The sequence below is a fragment of the Acinonyx jubatus genome, chromosome C1 (genome assembly GCF_027475565.1).
Source record: "Acinonyx jubatus isolate Ajub_Pintada_27869175 chromosome C1, VMU_Ajub_asm_v1.0, whole genome shotgun sequence".
NCBI classification, from domain to species: Eukaryota; Metazoa; Chordata; class Mammalia; order Carnivora; family Felidae; genus Acinonyx; species Acinonyx jubatus.
In genome coordinates, this window is record NC_069381.1 from 164,391,384 (window position 1) to 164,414,940 (window position 23,557).

The 23,557-nt window shown below is 35.6% G+C and overlaps 1 protein-coding gene across 5 annotated transcripts in view; it reads right to left on the bottom strand.

Annotated features, from left to right (window-relative positions):
• Positions 1-23,557, bottom strand: part of SESTD1 (SEC14 and spectrin domain containing 1) — a 155,132-nt gene that overhangs the window by 35,436 nt on the left and 96,139 nt on the right. For all 5 annotated transcript variants that reach the window (XR_003418773.2, XM_053215390.1, XM_027055383.2 and 2 more), the window contains 5 exons: positions 21,849-21,962; positions 20,116-20,213; positions 17,019-17,074; positions 14,133-14,344; positions 913-1,035 (listed from right to left, as the gene is read on the bottom strand). Coding sequence is in view for 4 of the 5 variants with exons in the window: in XM_053215390.1 (XP_053071365.1) it covers positions 913-1,035; positions 14,133-14,344; positions 17,019-17,074; positions 20,116-20,213; positions 21,849-21,962 (603 nt within the window). In the remaining variant the exon portion in view is untranslated. The remainder of the gene's footprint in view (positions 1-912; positions 1,036-14,132; positions 14,345-17,018; positions 17,075-20,115; positions 20,214-21,848; positions 21,963-23,557) is intronic.

Below are 23,557 nucleotides of genomic sequence, written 5' to 3' on the forward strand. Positions count from 1 at the left end.
CTATTTAACGGAAAGATGTTTTATTCTTCATATTATATGTAAGGTTGAATACTGTGTGTATGTGTGCGCAAACTAATCAATTTAAGCTACATAACCTACAAAAGTAGAAATTAATGTATTTCAATTTATTTTTCCAATTTTCTAGTCAATCTATCGAAAGTACCATAAGAAATACAATTTGAGGGAAAAAAGGGGTGAGCTAATTGATCCACAACTGAATGATCACTTTCTCAGTAATGAAGAGCTAACTCTAACAAAGCAGGGGCTTAACATATATCAACTTCCTCCATATACAAGTTGTTCAATTTTAAACCCTTTTGAACAATTATTATCTATAATCTGCCTATAGATTATTTGCTAATTGTATAACTGTGATTTGTTTGATCATCCCCTTCACAGATACAAACGAGAGCCTCTGAACGCACAAAGAATGGAAAGATATCCTGTACCCTCTGCAATCATTTTCCATCAGTTGTGACTAATGCAACAATTCTGGAATTACTCTCAGGCATTAATTGCACTGTATATACCCTAATAAGACAGGGACAGCCTCCCTGAGGATTTAAGGATCATAGTTTCTGTCGCAGGACTACAGATGAAGATTCTGTTTTTGTACTACCACTCTTTCTTCTGTCACTGTAATTTTTTAAATTTCCCATGAATTAAAAAATTTTCACATGAATTATGTTTCTATAAAAATATACAATTAAACTGGATTGGAGCCAGACGCAAAACCAAACTTCCAATGAATACATAGTAAGGAGTCAAAATGTACCTTATGGCCTCTGAATATTAAACATACTATACTTTATGTCCTGTGCTAAAGTTTACAGCAACTTATCTCTTAGTACCACATATGCTGATTATGCACAGTAATCACAGCACTGTAACTTGCAGAGGAAAAGCACTCACACTGTGCTGACTCTCGATCTCCTCGTGCTTTTGCTGCAGTGCCTGGGAGGCCCGGATGGAGTCTCCAATCCCCCACTGGGCTCGTAGTTGTTCTGATCCAGGCCCTTCAAGCCAGTTCACAACCTATAAATCAAAGTTGAGATGAAACAATCAAAAGCTTCCCAAACATCCACTGTTTTCTCCTCCCAAAGTTCCTAAAGTATTTTTAATTTAAATTAAATTCTATTGTAAAGGCAATAAATATTTCTTTTGGAACTATATGGCCATAATCTGACAACTTGGTTCCAAAATCAAAATTTGAAAGCATGTACACTACAGCACCTTAGGCTTTCAGCCATCTGATCATCTGCCAGGCTAAAAATGTGGAATGCCCCCATAAAAGAGGATTAAAAATTAACATATGATAAGAAATAAAAGAACTATAGGATTTAGAGTTGTAAAGGATATGAGAAATGACACTGGTCAAATTTCTTATCTACCACTTAAGAAACTGAGTTTCAGAGATTGACTTCCGAAGGTAATATAATCCATTATTAAAAACCTAGGACACAAAAAGCCATGTGTCCTGACTCATAGTCTTAACGTTCTCAAAATACCGCTAAAACTAAATGAATTAACTAATATGAAGCTAAAATACCATTTTTCTCTGTTTGAAAATTAAAAACTGTAGTTTTATACTACTAGAGTACACAAGAGGGGTCCTGGGATGAACTAAACATGCAGACCACAGACCATCTGAGCTCCCACTGGTACTGCTCAGTAGGATGTAAGGTGATGAACTAAGTATGCCAGAGCAGCATCAAATGTTTTTCTTCTGCCAAGTCCCTGAAGCAGTCTAACAGTTCAGGCATAAGGAGATGAGATCCATATGGGACAGATTTGGGGGGCACTCTGGAATCAAAACTCCATACCCCACAGTGGTCATGCATACTATAAAAGTCCTAAATTCGGAGCACCTAGGTGGCTCAGTCAGCTGAGCGTCCGACTCTGGATTTCAGCTGAGGTTGTGATCTTGCGGTTGTTAGACTGAGCCCTGCAACGGGCTCTATGCTGACAGCATGGAGCCTACTTGGGATTCTCTCTCTCCCTCTTTCTCTGCCCCTCCCCTGCTTGCACACTCATGTACACTCACTCTCTCAAAAATGAAATAAAACTTTAAAAAAAAGTCTTGAATTCAAGGATGCCCAAAGTTATGCCTTCCATCAAGTATTAGTTCTCCCCGTCCAGACCCAGAATAATTTTTACTATAAAAGCAATGTTGCCCACTAAACACAGATGACATTCCAAATTTTACATGTTTTCAAGGAAAGAGAGCTAGAGAGTTAAGCAAAGATCAAAGTTTCATGCAGAAAAAGAATTGTGTTAACTCTTCACCCAGAAACACACACACACTAAAACTATATGGACACAGTAAAATAATTTTAACAGAAAAAATAATATTATCATCAAGTTTTACCTGTTACTAAATTAAGGAATTCAAAAACAGATGTACAGTTATGCCCCAAATGTAAACTTAAGATAGCTCCTAAAAAGTGAATGACGGTATGTCTGTAGCATAATATTACAGACCCTGGATAGACAGGCTTGCCTCAGAACTTTATAACAAAGTATTACAGACCCATACTGCATTTCGTTATTACCAGGTTAAAATTTATTCCTTCAAAAATCTAATAGTTCATGTAATTTTTAGTAGTTACATAAAAGTACATCATAGGGAAAAATCATATATATTTCTTTCAATTAAGTTTTCACATGCATTGCATTTTCATGTTACTCCAAATTGAAGTGCTACATCTAATCCTTACAGAGTACAAGGAATTTCTATCCTGTGTTGCTCACTTAATATTATACTATAAAACTATAATGATTTTCTATGTGGCTACAATTAAAATTTTCAGTAGCTGCAAACTTATAAAAATTTTTAATGTTTGTTCTTTTTTTTTTTTTTTTTTTTGAGAAAGAGAGACAAAGCATGAATGGGGAAGGGGCAGAGAGAAAGGGAGACAGAATCCAAAGCAGGCTCCAGACTCTGAACTGTCAGCACAGAGTCTGACGCAGCGCTCAAACTCACAGACCTCAAGATCATGACCTGAGCAGAGTTGGACACGAAACTGACTCAGCCACCCATGCACCCTGCAAACCTCTGTTTTTAAGAAGACTGACCTCCTTGCCTGCCTTCCTCCCTCCTTCCTATCTGTCCAACCAACTATCCAATCAACCCACCCCTTATTAAAAGCTGAGTAATGTATCACATGTATCACTTCAAATACCACTTTTAAGACTCCAGGTATCTACCGTTGAGAAATCTTTTATATGCCCTAAATGTAAACTTAGGGGGTGGGTGGGTGGGTGTGTGTGTGTGTGTGTGTATGTATATATGGAGAAGTTCATATGCAGCATTTTTTTCTCTAATTCTATGTTGTTTGCCTAGGAAACATTTTCAGTAAAGATCTTGAATTCAATCACAATGTCATGTTAGTATACATTATAAAATTGCTCTCTAAAACATGTTTCTATTGGAACATCCAAGTAATTAAAGTTTTAACTGAGCATAACCTGTGCAAAGTGTACAAACTACTGCTTTTAAAATGCTTCTGCCAAACTGAACAACAGAAATCTCTCCAGGTATATTTTTAAATATTATTAAGATTGAATAAATTGCAAGTGTTTACTAAAAGTATATGATCTTTAGTGAATTCTATCCTCATGTTCTTTGCCCATTTATGTTCTACTTTCTTAAATATTAATATATTTTCAGCTTCTTAATTTCTCTTTACAAGGTTTTAATACTAGGAAGCAAAAATTTAAAACAAAAAATGTCAGAATATTATTCTGTATTCATGGAATAGCCTTCAGTGCTTTAATTTTCTTGGCTAAACTGTTTTCAGAGTCCTAAGTTCATCTGCAAACCCTTGCTCTGAAGTCCTTTTTGGAATACAATGCTTTGCTCCTCAATATCTCTACTTTTCTGCTTTAATCTTTTGTATGAGCAGTCCTACTAGTACCCTAGGATAGGGTACTAGGGTCCTGTTTTTCTCTGTTGGCCTATGGAAAGTATCACTCTTTCACAGAGTAAGAAAGCACAGGGCATGAATTTCAATTCTGAATTCTGGCTCTGCTCCTACTAGTAGAAACACTTTGGTCTGTCCATCTTTAAAATGGCATCTATGCTACATACCATACAAAGCTGCTGTCAGGATTATACCAGGCATTAAATGTAAGACACTTACCACAGTAGATAAATACTAGTAATTGTTTCCTTCTTTGCATTTCCCATTTTTCTGAAGAAAAAAGCCTAGCTCCTCTTTATTCAGTCTTTTTATTAGGTTTTTTTAATTCCAGTATAGTTAACAACAGAGTATAATATTAAGTTCAAGTGTACAACATGGTGTTTCAACAGTTCTATACATTACTCAATGCTCATCATGGTAAGTGTACTCTGTAATCCCCATCCCCCCCATCTCCCCTTTGATCATTAATCAGTTTGTTCTCTACAGTCAAGAATCTGTTCGTTTTTTGTTTTTTTTTTTTGCCTTGGCTCATTTGTTTCTTAAATTCCACGAGTGAAATCATATGGTATCTGTCTTTCTCTGAATGACTTATTTCACTTAACATTATACTCTCTAGCTCCAATCATGTCGCTGCAAGCAAATGGCAAGGTTTCATTTTTTATGGCTGAATAATATTCCACTGTATATATACACCACATCTTCTTTATCCATTCATCCAAGGATGGACTAAGATCCATCCTTGGGCTACTTCTGCAATTTGGCTACTGTAAATAAAGATATATTTATTGTATATGCAATAAACATGGGGGTGAATGTGTCCCTCTGAATTATTATTTTCACACTCTTTGGGTAAACAACCAGTAGTGTGATTATTGGATCATAGGGTAGTTTTATTTTTAAATTTTTGAGGATCCTCCATACTGTCTTCCAGAGTGGCTATACCAGTACAAGAGGGCTCCTTTTTCTCCACATCCTCACCAACACTTGTGGTTTCTTGTGTTTTTGATTTTAGCCATTGTAACAGGTGTGAAGTGACATCTCATTACAGTTTTGATCTGCATTTCCCTGATGATCAGTGAGGTTGAGCATCTTTTCATATGTCTGTTGGCCATCTGTAGGTCTTCTTTGGAGAAATGTTTGTTCATGTCTATTTTTTAACTGGATTATTTGTTTTGGAGTGTTGAGATGTGTAAGTTCTTTATATATTTTGGAAACTAACCCTTCGTTGGATATGTCATTTGCAAATGTCTTCTCCCATTCAGTAGGCTTTTAGTTTTCTTCATTGTGCAGAAGCTTTTTATTTTGATGTGGCCCTAATAGTTTATTTTTGCTTTTATTTCCCTTGCCTAGAAAAAAATGTTGCTACAGCTGATGTCAGAGAAACTACTGCCTGTGCTCTCTTCTCAAGTTTTTATGAGGTCAGGTCTCACACTTCGATCTTTAATCCATTTTGAGTTTATTTTTGTGTATGGTAAATAAAGTGGTACGGTTTCATTCTTTTGCATATTGCTGTCGTTTTCCCACACTATTTGCTGAAGAGACTGCCTTTCTCCCATTGCATATTCTTTCCGCCTTAGTTGAAGATTAATTGACCATGTAACTGTGGGTTTATTTCTGGGCTCTCTATTCTGTTCCACTGACCTATGTGTCTATTTTTGTGCCAGTACCACACTGATTACTACAGCTTTGTAATATAACTTGGAAGACTAGAATTGTGATACCCCAATTTTGTTTTGAAATCTTGAAAAAGATTGCTTTAGCTGTCTTGGGGTCTTTTGTGGTTACATCCAAATTTTAGGATTGTTTGTTCCAGTTCTGCGAAAAATGCTGTTGGTATTTTTGATAATAGCTACATTAAATCTGCAGATTGCTTTGGGTAGTATAGACATTTGAACAATATTTGTTCTTCCAACCCATGAGCATGGAGTGTCTTTCTATTTCTTTGCACCATCTTCAATTTCATTCATCAGTTTTTCATAGTTTTCAGGGTACAGGTCTTTCACCTCTTTGGTTAAGTTTATTCCTAGATATTCTACTGTTTCTGGTGCAACTGTAAATGGGATTGTTTTCATTTCCCCTTTTTACTTTTTCATTATTAGTGTATAGGAATGCAACAGATTCCGTACACTGATACTGTATCCTGCAACTTTACTGAGTTCAGTTATCAGCTCTAGTAGTTTTTTGGTGGAGTCTTTAGGGTTTTCTACATAGAATGTCAGGTCATCTGCAAATAATATTTTACTTATCAATTTTTTTTAGGTTGTCTAATTACTGTGGCTAGGACTTACAGTACTTTGTTGATAAAAGTGCTGAGAATGGACATCCTGGTCTTGTTCCTAACATTAGGGAAAAACTTTGTTTTATCACCATTAAGTATGATGTTGGTTGTGGGTTTTTGATATACTGCCTTTATTACATTGAGGTAGGTTCTCTCTAGGCCTGTTTTGTTGAGGGTTTTTAACATGAATGGATGTTGTACTTGTCAAATGCTCTTCCTGCATTTATTGAAATGGTCATATAGACTTTATCCTTTTACTGATGTGTGGCCATTCACTCTTTACAAAGTTTCACATCTGTATTTTACAGGAAGATCCCTGAGGTTCTTAACAAAGTCCCTGAACTGTTTCATTCAATATTTTAAAAAATGGAAATAAAAAGAAGAAAAAAAAGTCTTAAGGACATTTATGTAAACATTTTTAAACAATTTTCCATTTCCTTTTGGGAACTCAATTCTCATTGATTGCTATACATTACGAATACAGACATGAAGATAAATATAAAATGCTAAGGGTGGAATGAAAGCCTCCCAAAAGTTTTTAACTATTAATAATGCATTATATGTTATTTTTAAAAACCTAAAGTATTATTTAAACATTTAAACTATGATTTTAGAATATTCTACAAACAAAAAAAGCAGATTAATATAAATCATGATAACTGAGGAAAAACAATTCATTAGCATGAAACCTCCAAAGAGTCATAAATTTAAAAATAAATTTTAAATAAAGCATACATACACTTGGTGCAAAAAATGTTACATACTCAAGTGCACATATAGTTTTAATGTATGCTGAAAGTAATTTTCCTTAGTATGCAACACCAGTAATGTAGACACAGTAAATGTATGACTATTTCTAACAAAAACAATGCAAATGGAGGTTGACACCCTAGTAAACAAGTCTATTTAAATGCATTAATGATGGTAGTTTGCCAAACTAGGCTATAAAACTTAATTTTAATCAGGATATCTTGCTCAATCTGAATATTAACTTACTGCAAAAACAGTTTCATGCCCAATCCATATCAATGTGACCCCTCAAGTGGTTACACTGATATGCAAAGTATAACCTTGGAGATGTGCTCTTCTAAAAAAAATTTTACTTAATTTTTTAAATTTACATCCAAATTAGTATATAGCGCAAAAAATGATTTCAGGAGTAGATTCCTAAATGCCCCGTTTAGCCCATCCCCCCCCACAACCCCTCCAGTAACCCTCCGTTTGTTCTCCATATTTAAGAGTCTCTTCTGTTTTGTCCCCCTCCCTGTTTTTTATTAGTTTGTTTCCCTTCCCTTATGTTCATCTGTTTTGTATCTTAAAGTCCTCATGTGAGTGAAGTCATACAATATGTCTTTCTCTGACGAATTTTCCTTAGCATAATACCCTCTAGTTCCATCCATGTAGTTGCGAATGGCAAGATTTCATTCTTTTTGATTGCTGAGTAATACTCCATCGTGTATATGTGTGTGTGTGTGTGTGTATCCATTCATCCATCGATGGACATTTGGGCTCTTTCCATACTTTGGCTATTGTTGATAGTGCTGCTATCAACATTGGGGTGCATGTGTCCCTTTGAAACAGCATACCTGTATCCCTTGGGTAAATACCTAGTAGTGCAATTGCTGGGTCATAGGGTAGCTCTATTTTTAATTTTTTGAGGAACCTCTATACTGTTTTCCAGAGTGGATGCACCAGTTTGCATTACCACCAGCAGTGCAAAAGAGATCCTCTTTCTCCACATCGCCAACATCCGTTGTTGCCTGAGTTGTTAATGTTAGCCATTCTGACAGGTGTGAGGGGGTGTCTCATTGTGGTTTTGATTTGTATTTCCCTGACGATGAGAGATATTGAGCATTTATTCATGTGTCGGTTGACCATCTGGATATCTTCTTTGGAGAAGTGTCTATTCATGTCTTTTGCCCATTTCTTCACTGGATGATTTGTTTTTTAGGTGTTGAGTTTGATCAGTTCTTTATAGATTTTGGATACTAACCCTTTATCTGATATGTCATTTGCAAATATCTTCTCCCATTCTGTTGGTTGCCTTTTAGTTTTGCTGATTGTTTCCTTCACTGTGCAGAAGCTTTTTATTTTGATGAGGTCCCTATAGTTCATTTTTGCTTTTGTTTCCCTTGCCTCTGGAGACGTGTTGAGTAAGAAGTTGCTGTGGCCAAGATCAAAGAGGTTTTTGCCTGCTTTCTCCTCAAGGATTTTGATGGCTTCCTGTCTTACATTTAGGTCTTTTGTCCATTTGGAGTTTGTTTTTGTGTATGGTGTAAGAAAGTGGTCCAGGATCATTCTTCTGCATGTCGCTGTCCAGTTTTCCCAGCACCACTTGCTGAAGAGATTGTCTTTATTCCATTGGATATTCTTTCCTGTTTTGTCAAAGAATAGTTGGCCATACGTTTGTGGGTCCATTTCTGGGTTGTCTATTCTGTTCCATTGATCTGAGTGTCTGTTTTTATGCCAATACCATACTGTCTTGATGATTACAGCTTTGTAATACAGCTTAAAGTCCAGGATATGTGCTCTTAAAATCTACCATGACAAATATTTGCAGAGGCCAAAAATGCATGTGACTATATAACATTCTTTCCTAGCCAGGCTGTTTTCTAAAGGCTGCATGAGAGAATATGTGGAAGACTGTGGGGTCAAACTGGTCAGAAGGACATGTCAAGGAAATGTCAAGCATCTGACCTGAAGAACTGGGAGAACTGGAGCATAGCCTCCCGCTGTACACTTATGCAACTAGGAGTGTATCCTATTTCCCACCCATGATTCCTTTTTCTACAAAGGAAGAAAAGCACATGGATGATCTTAGAAATAACATTTGCAATGCTGGCAGTAATTACTGCCAGAGTAAATAATGAGAATAACGACAGCATATTTCAGTGAAGTGGCATCAGCTCCTTCCCAGAACACGTGAAAATCTAATTTTTAAATGTAGTAGCAGCAGCAGCATGGAGAAGAACCTCTGCATACCACATGATCTCTTAATGCCACCAATTTAAACTGTGGGGAATAAATGATAATTACATTGGTTATTACCTGTCATAGTTTATTAGAGCTATTGATTTCTCTTCCATAATGCTGTCAGTAATAAGACAGTACAAAAGAAATTTGGAAAAATTCAATTTTCACTAATTTAACATAAACAGTGATACTCAACTTTATGATTATCTTTATACAAACAAAAATTTTTTTTCATTTTCCCCAAATTTGCAAGACTATAGACAGTACAGTTTATGCTCTGTGTATGCTGACATGATCAATACACATGACTATATAGCTACATTTACGTAATCATTCTGGCTAAAGAAATAAATCTTTGCCTAAGATGTGACCTGTGAAAAATAGAGAGCAGAAACCATTATATGAAGATTAATGTTCTATCCAATTAATGTGTAACTCACATAAAGAAAATGAAATTTTCACCATCATAAATTCACCATCATTTCATTTCACCATCATAAATACCATCACCTCCCTTCTCTAGTTTCTTATCCAATTGAGCTGGTCCATCATTTTAAAAATGCATGTGCCATTCTGTTTTTTTTTATCATACCCACTGATCCCATGTAGTGAAGTATAAATGCTGGATGATCCCATCACCTGTGTTCTCTGTGCCTGCACCTCAACATCTAGCTAAGAATTGATAAGGTCACACAATAAGCCAGAAAGTTTCTGCCATAAATCCAAGATTAACACCACCTAAAAATACAAGTACAGTTGTGTGGTAATTTTACTCTTCCAATTCTCACAAAGAAAATTTTGAATTCTCTCCAGTTTTATTTTAACCTCATCCTCTTCAACCACCACTACCTACTCCACCTGCAAACCTGTACCTCTAAGCAAATTGCCTTTCTCTGTCTTACTTCACAGAAAAAAAGAACACATCACACAGGAACCCATTCATCTTCATGACGTCTGACTTGTACGGAGGCACCTCTGGATCCATCCTACCCACCATTCCTCCTGTTACAATGGAGTTCTCCCTGTTCCATTCTAAAGCTAATCCTTTCAACTGTGCTTTGGAAGTCTATTCATCTCCACTTTGTCAGGAACTTGATAGTATTAATTATCCTTTCTTTCCTGTATATTCAACCCCTCCTTCCAAACAGATACTTCTTCCTGGTCTTTAAACCTCTGACAGTCTTCCACATTACTTTAAAAAGATAAACAAAATTATACCTGACCCCTGTTGTGAGCTGAGTTGTGTTCTTCATAAAGTTGAAATTCCTACCCTCAGTACTTCAGAATATAATCATACTTATCTGAAGATAGGGTCTTTAAAGAGGCAATTAAACTGAGATTGAAAATATATAAACAAAATGAAGTTGTTACGGCCCTAATCTGACTAGCATCCTTAAAAGGAGGAGAAATTTGGACACAGACAGGTACAGAGGGAAGGCAATGTAAAATACAGAAAGATTCTTGGCACTGACAAGCCAAGAATCTGGGACAGATTCTTCCCTCGCTGCCTTCAGAAGGAATCAACTTTGCTAACACCTTCATCTTAAACTTTTAGCCTTTAGAACTGTGGAAAAATAAGTTTCTGTGGTTTAGGCCACCTGGGCTGTGGTACTTCATTACAGCAGCCTTTACCAAATTAATACCACCCTTTTTCTATCACTTCTAGGCATTGCTATTTCTCATCATTCCCTCAGAGACAAAATTCTCAGTGAGTTGTCTACACTCAGTGCCTCCTTCACCACACTTCACTGTCATTCCAAATTCACTCCAGTGTGCTTCCAGCCCTCCATGCTTAGGGATCACCCGTGGCCTCAATCTTGTGCATTCTAATGGACATGTTAAGCTGTCCTCTTATTCCATCTTTTAGAGCATTCCACAGGGTTCCTGAGTCTATCCTGAAATGCTCTCTTCCCTTGGCTTCCATGACACAGAACTCTTACACACTTTTCTCCTCCATTTCTGGCCAATCTTTCACTGCCTTCTTTTCAGGAATATGCTCCTCTATCTTGTCCTTAAATGCTGGAGTTTCTCAAAGCTCAATGAAAAAGACCTCTTCTCACCTAGTCTCAGCACTTTCCCAGGCAATTCTCACCCACACTAATGCTTTTAACTGCCATTTATACATAATGACAAACAACTATGTGATCAGCCCAGACTTCTCTGATTTCTGGACCTGTTTGGGACTACCCTTCTAATTTTTTGTGTCTCAAAGTCACCTCAAATTCAACGTGTCTAAAACCAAACCCATGTTTCTCACACCCTTTTCCACCCACACTTAAACCCAGCGTTCCCTAACTGGACAAGACTACCCATCAAGTCTTGCAAGCCAGAAAAATGATTCATCTCTGATTATCTTCTTACTCTTACTCCCACCACTCTCCTTGGGGCTTGGTACAATTGCATTTTTACTCACCACTGTATTCTACCTAGCAAAAAGTCACACTACTGTAGACATTCATTTTTTAATAAGGGAGCAATAGATACTATTAATAGAAAACTCATTATATGCTAAACACTAAACACTTTATAAACATTATTTTCTTTAATTTTTGTGGGTTTTTTTAATGTTTATTTATTTTTGAGAGAGAGAGGGAGCGCGAGCGTGAGCACAAGCAAGAGAAGGGCAGAGAGAGAGACACACGATCCAAAGCATGCTCCAAGCTCTGAGCTGTCAACACAGAGCCCGATGCAGGGCTTTAACTCATGAACCACGAGATCATGACCTGAACCAAAGTTGGCCCCTTAACCGACTGAGTCACCCAGGTGCCCCTATTAAGCAGGTATTATTATTGTTGTTGTTATCCTCAGTCTACTGAGTAGGAAGCTAGTGCACTGAGAAGTTACACTTCCTTCCCAAGAGTAAACAACTTGGAAGTAGTAGAAAAAGGTGGACCCAAATCACTTAGGTCAGTTATATACCACTATGCTAGTCTACCTTTATGGTTTTCAAAGATACTCTCAGGCTACTTGGCTGAAGTGTACCCAGGTTTAATACTGTCTATAATTTACAAATATATTACATAGAAAAAGTTGTCCACAATTAATGTATGCTTGGAAATCTTCCCTTTATATGTGGCTATCATGAGAAAGACTAAATTCTTTTGCCTGGAATTCACCATCCTCCATGATCCAACTTCCCCTTCCTTTCAAGTCGTTTTCGCTCTAACACCCTGATGTTCCTAGTCAGGGGTCAACAAACTACTGCCTGCAGGCGAATTCTGACTACCCACTATTTTTGCAAACAAAGTTTTATTTTAGCATAGCCACACATTTGTTTACATTATGTCTACACATTACAATAGAGTTAAATAGCCACAGCAGCTCCAAGAACTGTACCGTCCACAAAGCCTAAACATTTACTATTTGGCCCTTTATAGGAAAAGTTTGCCAACAACTGAACCAGATATATAGACTGGACTCTAGTGCAATGGAGATAAATATAATGCTACCATTAATCAAGCGCTGGGTTCTTTCAACAAACCTTTATAAAGAGGTCTTGTTACCCCTGTTTTAGTTAATGAAGGGAAGAAAGAGAAAGAAAGGGAGGTTAAAAAAAGAAGGAAGTCAGGGGTGCCTGGGTGGCTCAGTCAGTTAAGTGTCCAACTTCAGCTCAGGTCATGATCTACCGGTTGGTGAGTTCAAGCCCCATGTCGGGCTCTCTGCTGTCAGGGAGGAGCCCACTTTGGATACTCTGTTCCCCTCTCTCTCTCTACCCCTGCCCCACTCATACACAGTCTGTCTCTCTCTCTCTCTCAAAAATAATAAAAAACATTAAAAAAAAAAAGAAGGAAGTCAAACTGAGGCTCAGGTGGGTGAATAATGTGATCATGATCACACAGTAAATAAGTGGAGGAACTGAGATTTAGATCTTACTTGTTGACCATGCTTTATGATTCAAAGGCCAAAAACTTCCCATGGTGACTCACTGCTTCCTTTTTCCTCAACAGAGTTTGGGATTTCATACTGCTAGTGTTTATTCATGTTAGTCTTTCTGCTGCACAAAGTGCCAATTCTACTTTAAAACCTAAAGGAGGTGCCTGGTGAAGTCTTTACATATTCTTGGAGAAAAAGCTCAAGTATGCTAAATCTTCCTAGATTACCTACAGCCAGAGGAACAATCCTTCCTATATAAAGGCCCACACATTTCAGTCATACCCTTGAATACTTAAGACTTTGTCCCCTTAACGTGATGATAGCAAAAACCACATCTACCGTTACATAATTCTATAGAAAACCCACCACAATGCCTTCTACATAATAAGCACTTAAAAAATATTTACCTTATGAACGAATTAATCTAGATAAAAACATTGGGACATTTCAATGTGGGATTTTTTTAAGAGATTTAAGATCTATTTCTTAATAATTCAACAGAGAAAAACCAGGATGTGGTCTAAGTAACAGAAATGTCTTAGTATTGAGTTTCAGTATTTTTAGCCTATTGTTTTAACAAAAATTTTAAAAGGAACTAAAGATTCATAAGTATTAAATACATTTAAAGGTTTCTATCAGCATTAAAAAATAATGAAATTTCATACTAAAATTCCTTATATTGCATGTCATCATTTTGCTAGGAAAGAATAACTCTCCATAATGCCTAAATTAACAAAAAAACAAGTTATTAGAAATTAAGAATAAATCAATAATCAACAATAAAATGTTATTTATTGCAAAAATACAGAGACCACAATGTTCCCAAAAACTAGTTATTTTTAAAGTTCATAATAGAGTAAGATGTATGCTCAATGTCATCACTGTAGAAATAATATAGTTTTAATGCAAACGCTATTTGTAAAGATATAGAGAAAATGATTTTAGTGTGGTTGGATAGGACTTAGGTTCTCTACATAGTATAAATAAGGCTTAGTATAAAATCAGTCACACAGGAAAAATTATTTCTTAAAAACTCTAGCATTTACAATTTTCAAAAGTTAAACATATTCAAATCAGACACCTACCTGCATTACCTTCTGCTGAATCTCCTCTAACTGTGTACGCTTACTACGTTGCCTACAAACTTCCTGGTAGCGAGTATACTGCTCTCTCAGTGAATCTAATAACTTCATAACCTGTGGCTGGGCCAGCAGTTCATCATCCATAGGAGACCATGAGACCCCTCCATCTGAGCCGTTAAATCGACGCTGCTGTAATTCGGACAACAATTCATGCCCTTTATGAATGAAAGATACACAGTTATAATTAACATCCATAGAGAAATAAAATTCTTACTTATCACTCTTCTCCATTCTAATCCTTTATTTTTAGAACCTATCTGCCTATATGTCTGCCTAACTATCTACCAGGTCATAAGTGCTGAAGTGCAACTTTTAAATTTATATAGGAATGAGTTGGAAAACTGCATATATGAATATTAACGTACATATAAACTATACATATGCTATATATCATGAATGTATATACTATATATGCTACGCTATTTAGTAAAGATATTTTTTTCTAAAGCTGTCATTACATTCTTTGTTATTTGTGGATTCATTACTCAGGAAATTATGCCAACCAATCCTCTTTCCCTGTAGAACACAATTACGCTGTGAGATTTCTGTATGATGGCAGTAACTAGTATGTTCTATCTGATGATACTAATCAATACTAAGCAGGATGTTGTAGGATTTCAGTATTAACCCATACCCTTAATCATAGCACCTAAGACGAACGCTAACAGTGTAACAACATGTATGATTATAGGGAGAAAGCTTTATTACTGGTACGAAATAAAATTTAAATAATCTGTCTATAGGAATCTCTATAATTATTAACTGCAAATCATGATGGGTCACACCAGTGTCAGAATTGTATTCATTGTTATTCAATTACAGCAAACTCATGTAAAGAAAATGCATTCATGCATGAGAAATTAAAATTGCAGAATGTGCAATATCTAAAACTGTAAATATATTAACAATTTTATTTTTTATTTATTTAAAAAAAATTTTTTTTTCAACGTTTATTTATTTTTGGGACAGAGAGAGACAGAGCACGAACGGGGAAGGGGCAGAGAGAGAGGGAGACACAGAATCGGAAACAGGCTCCAGGCTCTGAGCCATCAGCCCCAGAGCCTGACGCGGGGCTCGAACTCACGGACCGCGAGATCGTGACCTGGCTGAAGTCGGACGCTTAACCGACTGCACCACCCAGGCTCCCCTATTAACAATTTTAAAAGTGAATAAATCACAAACTGTTTTTCCAGGATAATACTATTTCAATTATTAGACAAGGACCAAAAAAATATGCAGATACTTTTAAATTCTCTTAATCTTTATTCAGGGAAACATCCTAAACTTAAATGGCTTTAAATATATGGAAACAATTTTATTATGATTTGAAGGTATTTCCAGTTTCTAAAAGATAACCAAAATTATTCTAAACTTCTCTATTTTTATACTCTCTTCCCACCCCTACTTTAAGACTTAATAGCAGGGGTGCCTAGGTGGCTCAGTCAGTTAAGCATCCTACTCTTGATTTTGGCTCAGGTCATGACCTCATGGTTCAGGACTTCAAGCCCCAGGTCGGTCACTGCATTGTGTGTGGAGCCTGCTTGGGATTCTCTTTCTCTCCTTCTCTCTCTGCCCCTCCCTGGTTTGCGTACACGCACGTGACTCTCTCAAAGTAAATAAACTTAAAGAAAAAGATAAATAAACTTAAAATCATTTAAGAGTCAATAGCATATTAAAAAAAGAACTTAGTGGCATATAAAGTTAATTTTAAAATACAAATTTAAAAAGTTCTTAATTCAAGGGCTTCAGTAGCTTTGAAAATGTTAAATAGAAACACTGAACTACGTTTGAAACCTAGAGTAAGCCATATGTTTACTGACAGTCTACTGTATCTGCTAAACATGTAGCAATTCAGGGATTACAATTATTTCTTTGTTCTCTAAGGAAGTAAGATCTATACCATACTGAAAACACTTGGCACAACTGAATCAATACAATGCAGATATTTTGAATTTATTTCTTTACTCTTCATTATGTTTTATAATTAGAAGAACAACTGCTTCCAAGACTTTTGCCAAGACTCTACACACACACACGTTTATTTATATATACACACACACACACACACATATATATATAGTTTATACACATACACATGTGCACACACACACACAAAGCCACTAAGATCGAAGTAATTTATTTTTCTGCTTTTACAATTGATACCCTTAATGTTTTCCTTATGGAAACATTTCCATTAGAGGAGCAGTACCACATAATGATTTCAAAGACCATACTTTGAAACCAAACTACCTTGGTTCAAGTCCCAACTCCAGCATTACTAGCTGTGTAACTTGCATAAGTTACTAACCTTTTGCCTCAGTTTCCCCATCTTAAAATTCAGACAATAGTAACCTGTTTTTAGTGATATGGTGATATATGGAGTTTAACAGTTACTCGTCATGAGCAAGTTTTTCATATCCCTAAGCCTTGGCCTCCTCAAGTACAAAACAGAGAAAATAGTAACAAATTATCTCAAGAGATCATTAGGAGAATAAAACATGACAATACCTAAAAATACAATCTTAGAACATAATGACTATACAATAATCTCACAGCAATCCAATGAAATAGAAACTTTTATCTCTATTTTACAGATAAAGAAATAATATTTCAAGGGAGAAATAATTTAACTATTTATCATTATTAATACTTTTTAAAAATATTGTGAAGTATATTAACACAGTTAGGTTACACCAAAGAGCAGTTTGAAATTCCCAAGTTTCTATTACATAATACATGCTTAATCAATGTTTATTTCATGAACCAATCAATATACGATTGGTTTATTAGATTATGATTATCACTGATACACACATTTTTTTATCTTACCTGTCTGAAGAACTGTTTCAGGATCAACTGATGGAAGAAAGTTTAAATCCACAGACCTGACAAACACCAAAAGAATAATTTTTTAAAACAATATTTCTATCCATGCAACCTAAGAAAACTTTTTATATATACATTATCAAAACAAGAGAGTAGAGTATGGAAATGTGAAGCACACTGTTCTACCAGGCTAATATCCTTAAGCATTAAAAAACCAATTAGAGGGGCACCTGGTGGCTCAGTCTGACTTTGGTTCAGGTTATGATCTAATGGTTCGTGGGTTCGAGCCCTGCATTGGGCTGTGCTGACAGCTTAGAGCCTGGAGCCTGCTTCAGATTCTGTGTCTCCCTCTCTCTCTGGCCCTCATCTGCTTCCACTCTGTCTCTGTCTCTCTTAAAAATAAATTAAAATGCTAAAAAGAAAATTAAAAAAAAAAAAGCCAATTAGAGATGAGTGCCTGGGTAGCTTGGTTGAGCATCCAACTCCTGATTTCAGCTCAGGTCATGATCTCACCGTTTGTGGGTTTGAGCCCTGTGTCAGGCTCTGTGCTGACAGTACAGGCCCTGCTTGGGATTCTCTTTCCCTCCCTCTCTCTGTCTCTCCCTCTTTCTCTCTGCCTCTCAAAATAAACTTAAAATTAAAAAGAAACCAATTAGAAAATTAAATACTAGTAGCCCCCAAAAGTCTGCGATAAATCACCAAATACACTACTTGGAAAAAACAGTGTATCATTATAGTATTATTTCAAATATATCAAAGGAATCCATTTTAGTATATTCCCACTGCATATCTGTTCCAAAATGAAATGTGTGACTATATAATAACCCAAAAATGTTAACATTAAAAATGTATGGAGCCATCCTCCAATCAAACATTTACTTATCTACAGCAACCTCTGAGTGCTGCAAATAATCTCTAATATTCATGTGTGTGTGCATCCTCAAGCAGTTGTACTCTCTTCCCTGTACTAATTGGGTTTCATTTGCAGTTGGACTATGCCCTGTATTTTCCTAAACATATAAGGGAAGTAGAAAATGACAGAAAGATAGGGTACATACAAATCAAAACCTAGGTAGGACCTTGCTGCTGGAAATGACAGGTCCTGCTCTAAATCTTTCACTTTTGCCAATTAATCTAGGCCCTCACCTCTTGTGTAGCCAGGATGCTTCCTGAGGAATGACATTAAAAAAGTGATGAAAATTTGTAAGAGGATGGACTTGGTTATCTGGCGTTTAAAAGAGACTAGGCAATAACACTTGAGCTCCTTGGGGAGGAAATGACAAATACAAGATTTTATTTGATACTTCATGTAGTCATGCAAAACAGCATTTCCCAAAACACTGAATAAGATATTATTGGGTGGAGAAAAAGGGTTCCCATTGGCATGTAAGTACAGGAAGTTCTAAGAAACAAATAAGCAGGTTTCTTTACAAGAATGCTTTCTCAGAACCAGTCATTCTTAGAGAGGGAAACATGGTAAACAGCATTAAGCTGTGACCATGAACCCACTTTCAACAGGGACCTTCTTAGAATGTCTTTCCTTATGAATATGACTTTAAGAAACTTCAAATTACTCTCGCGGACTATTCAAAACACAAGATTTGGCTAATTTTTGTCAAGCAACTTCCATGACATTTTCAATTCCTAAACCGTAACATACAGTATGTGTGTTATCTATACACACACGGATAGTTACACATGTAAAAATTTTACATTTTATATTTTTATATGGTATCTACAGGGCAGTAATGTTCCTAAATGCTTGCTGTGACTTAACTAGATTTCCAGTCAAACAATTTGTTTCTATATTTTTACTCTGCTTAAATCAAGATTTGGTGTTAAACTCCAACCTTCTCACATTCCTCTTACCTTATTACCTTGATTAACTGATATGTGACTACACTGTATTCATGGAATAAGAAGATGTATTTTATCAAGGTCCCATTATATTTTTAAGATAAGATTCAAAAGATGTAGACAAGGGAGAGTATTGACTCTTTCAAATTTCCTAATGAAAAATTACTGTTCTGGGGCACCTGGGTGGCTCAGTCGGTTGGGCATCTGGCTTCGGCTCAGGTCATGATCTCACAGTCTGTGAGTTCGAGCCCCGCGTCGGGCTCTGTGCTGACAGCTTGGAGCCTGAAGCCTGCTTTGGATTCTGTGTCTCCCTCTCTCTCTGCCCCTTCCCTGCTCACACTCTCTCTCTCAAAATAAAATAAAAACATTAAAAAAAAAAATTACTGTTCTAGTTGCCACTTTGTTGATAGACCAGAAAGGGTTAAGAGTTTTTAACTGGGGAGAGGGATCTGGCCTACCAACAAAAAATGAAAACTGTTAAGATTGTAAAGTCCAATGGAAATTCGTTAAAATGATAAATCTAGTCAGTTACATTTACAGAATACAACTGAACAATTACTTCATCCAAGTGTCATAAAACACTAAACTCCCCAACTTAAACTCATGAATATCATATTTTACAAGGACATAAGAGTTCTAGAAGGTAGGCATTTAAGAACTAATGTATTTAAATAAGGTTATAATAATTTTATTTCAAGCTGCAACCTTTTCCAGACTTCACAAAGTAGAACTCTAAAATGAAAATGGTTTCATTTTGAAAACATGTTCTTGCAAATGAATTTTTCACAGTGTCAGAATAAAGTAAATACATTACTATTCATCAAAAAGTCTTTTGTAGAGGGGTGCCTGGATGGCTCAGTTAAGCGGTCAACTTTGGCTCAGGTAATGATCTCATGAGTTTGAGCCCCACATCGAGCTCTCTGTTCTCAACACAGAGCCTGCTTCCGATCCTCTGTTCCCCTCTCTCTCTGCCCCCCCCCAACATGCACAAGAACACTCTTTCTCAGAAATAAACATTAAAAAAGAAGTCTTTTGTAGAGAAACTTTGATTCAAATCAAGAAATTTTACATGTAAAGCAAATTCTCATGAATTAATAAATTTAATTCAACCTTTGTATGTCAATTTGATTGGAGAATTGCTTACCTTAATTCTTCTAGCTTGCATTAATAACTGATGTATCTATCCTTCATCAGGTTAATCACAGCTTTGCAAAGGTATAATTGCATGACACTAGCCACCTACCTCTCTTTCTCTTGCTGACTTCCTTTATCACTTCCATTGTTAATCAAAGCAAGTTCATCTAGTAATGATGTAGATTCCTTTGTAAACTTCTCAAAAACCTACAATATGAGATTTTGTTAACATATTAAGAATAATCTTAAAGTTAGTGTTTACATAAGGATTTTCAGTTAAGATCAACAGAATTAGCCAGGCAGAATTCCCTTTCCTTCTCTTGATGTCAGTTAGTACAATTCAACCACCAAAACACAACAACTTAAGGAGAGAAGACAAAATCCCTCCTAGAACAATGAATAGCTTCAATGGAGAAGAAATTTTTAAAATTTAAATAGAGTAAGAAATTATTTTTATTCCTCAATCAGACAAGTTTATTTTTATTCCTGTGTTTCATGGAGAAACATCTGCACCAGTGACAGTTTTAACTACATGAACATAATTTAGACCAGTACTCATCTTCTAATTCCAGTTACAGAATGTTTCTTTATGTTTTTCTGTCACCAATCCATACTAGTTGCATATATTAGTTAAAAAGTTTTATATCTAAGCATGTAGGAAAGAATAAATTAGTTATAATTTTAACATTTTTTTAAAGTTTATTTATTTTGAGAGAGAGCATGCGCCAGGGCACACACAAGCACGAGGGAGAGAGGGGCAGAGGGAGAGACAGGGAGACAGAGAGAATCCCAAGCAAGCTCCACCCTCAGTGCAGAGCCGAACATGGGCTCAATCTCCTGTGAGACCACAACCTGAGCTGACATTAAGAGCCAAACGCTCAACTGACTGAGCCACCCAGGTGCCCCTTAACATGGTTTCTTAAAATATTTCTAAAAAGGGATTTGGTTAAGTCTGTTCTTAATAAAGGGGATACTCATTTGTCTGGTATCACTGTCCAAATAAGATGGAAATTGGTTATCCATTCTGAAATACCCAAAAGTTTGTTATTCCTCAATAAAATTAGCAGTTGATCCTTGAACAACATGGTTTTGAACTGCATGGGTCCAAATTGATACACAAATTTTTTTCGATAAACATAGTACAATACTATAAATGTATTTTCTCTTATGATTTTCTTACCATTTTCTTTTGTCTGGCTTGCTGTATTATAAGAACTTGATATATAATATGTATAACATACAAAATATATGCTCATCATCTGCTAATGTTATCAGTAGGGTTCCAGCCAATAGTGGGCTGTTAGTAGTTATGTTTTTGGCAAGTCCAAAGTTACAGACAGAATTTCAACTGTGGAGGTCCCCAACGATTAACTGTAATCTAAACTGACCTAATGAAAAGTTGTTCTTTTAGTCTCCAGCAGTTCAATCCAACAATGCCATTATCATGCAGAGTAGGGCAATTTCAGCCTGGCCAAAGATACATTTTCAGATACCAACTTTAACCTGTCAAACTGCTTTTCAACTCAAAATGATGTTTAAATATCTCTAAAGATGGTACATCAACTAGATTACCTCTTAGGAGAATATGCTACTCTGTTATTCTACTAAAACATTAACGATTTTGACTAGTAAGAATACTGCTATAAATGACAACACCAAAAGCAAACCCAAATGTGACTCCAGAGTTATCTGCCTTCAAGCATTATGCTATCATGTGACATGCAATATATTTTATTTTTATAACAAAGAACAATCTGTACTGTAGTTGATTAAAATGATAAAGTTACCAAAGTATGTCTTATTTGTATGTAATAACATTTCATCTCATGGTAATATACCAACCAGCCTCTTATTTAACCAGTCCATGTGATCATAGGTGAGACTCCCACCAAAATCTTCTGTTAACTGGCACGGTTCTATATAACGAGTCAATTTATTGGCAGACACTAAAATAACCTACAAAAGTAAAAAGAATATTTAGTAAGCCAATGTTAAAGGCCATGAAAGTAGTAAGGAGATAAAATCAGGTTAAAATACGCAATACTGTTTCCAGATGATGATATGTTATCATGTATTTAATTAATACGAGATTTAATACATTAATAGAAGCATTTAAATTAATCCAATAAACTGTGGATATCTAAGAAATAAACTATCCTATACCATTTATTATACCACTTACAAAAAAACAAGAGACACCAGCAACTCAGATGAGATATTTTCAAAATTTTACCAATATTAATAATTTCTTGGTAATAAAAATCAATGCCTTTGATACAACATATTCAGCAAAAAATTTTCATATGGCCTTAAAATTAGCTAAGCACACTAAAGTGACAAGCACAAATGAGTAAGTCTGGCAATCAAAAAACTATACACTTTCAATTTTCTGTAACATTTCTTTGATTATATATTAACAAAACATGGCCTCCAATGGAGTAAAATTCAGGATAACATAAACTTAAAATTGATGTGTTAAGGTGATAATCTTTTAATGCTAAACTTTAAAAGATTTTAAGTATAAATTAGAGAATGACCTAAGAGATCACTGTGGCACCAAATAAAATTCCAATGAAGATATACAAGAATATAAAATAAAATACACGTATGAGAGAAAGATATTCAAATGGCAGTGTTAATGCAAAAATGATACATGGAAATTCTAATCTACCCCCAAAAAAGATGTGCTAAGAAAAATGTGTTTAATGTGTCCAGCTAGAAAGAACACCATTCACACTCTAACAATAACGAAAGCCAGATAATCTATAAAATTATAACTTTTGTAGAACTTCTCAAAGAGCCAAGGTCACAGAGAAACCAACTAGCCTGAAAACGAAGAAAAGAGAGCACCATAGAATGGTGGAAAGGGAGTCTACAAAGTGCCATGAGCAAAGTTTTGGGGGATTATGGAACTCTTCTATATCTTGACTGTGGTGAAGGATTTATAACTATATGTATCTGTCAAATCCCCGTAGGCTAAAAGGAGTGAATTTTACTACATGTACATTATTCCTCAATAAAGCTAACTTTTTTAAAAAGTAAAAAAATGAAAAACAACATAAGAACTTGTGGACAAACTACTAGAGAAAGAAAGAAGGAAACGAAAAATTTAGAAACATACCCAATATGCAAGTGGGGTACATCCACACCATGTATGAAGTTATAATATAAACACTAAATGAGGGGAAATTTACCCAAACTGCTACTGCTTGGTTAAAAGGTGGGGGAAGATAATCTTAGTAAGGTAACAAAACCATGGTATCAAAAGTTCATAAAACTATCAGAGAAAAATTGATTCTACCATAATTAGACTTTATTTAAAAATTGGTATTGAAAACAATGTATTAAGTGCAAACTAAGAGCCTTAAATGTTTATATTAGCAAAAAGAAAGGGTGATGAATAATGAGCTAAGTAACCTATCAAAGAAGTTGGGGACAGGGGGGTAGTGGGGGAACAAAAGAAAAAATTCAAAGATAATAGAAAGAAGAAGGTAAAAAATAAGCAATTAATAAAGCCAAAAGTTGTTCCTTGAAAAAACTAAAATAAAATC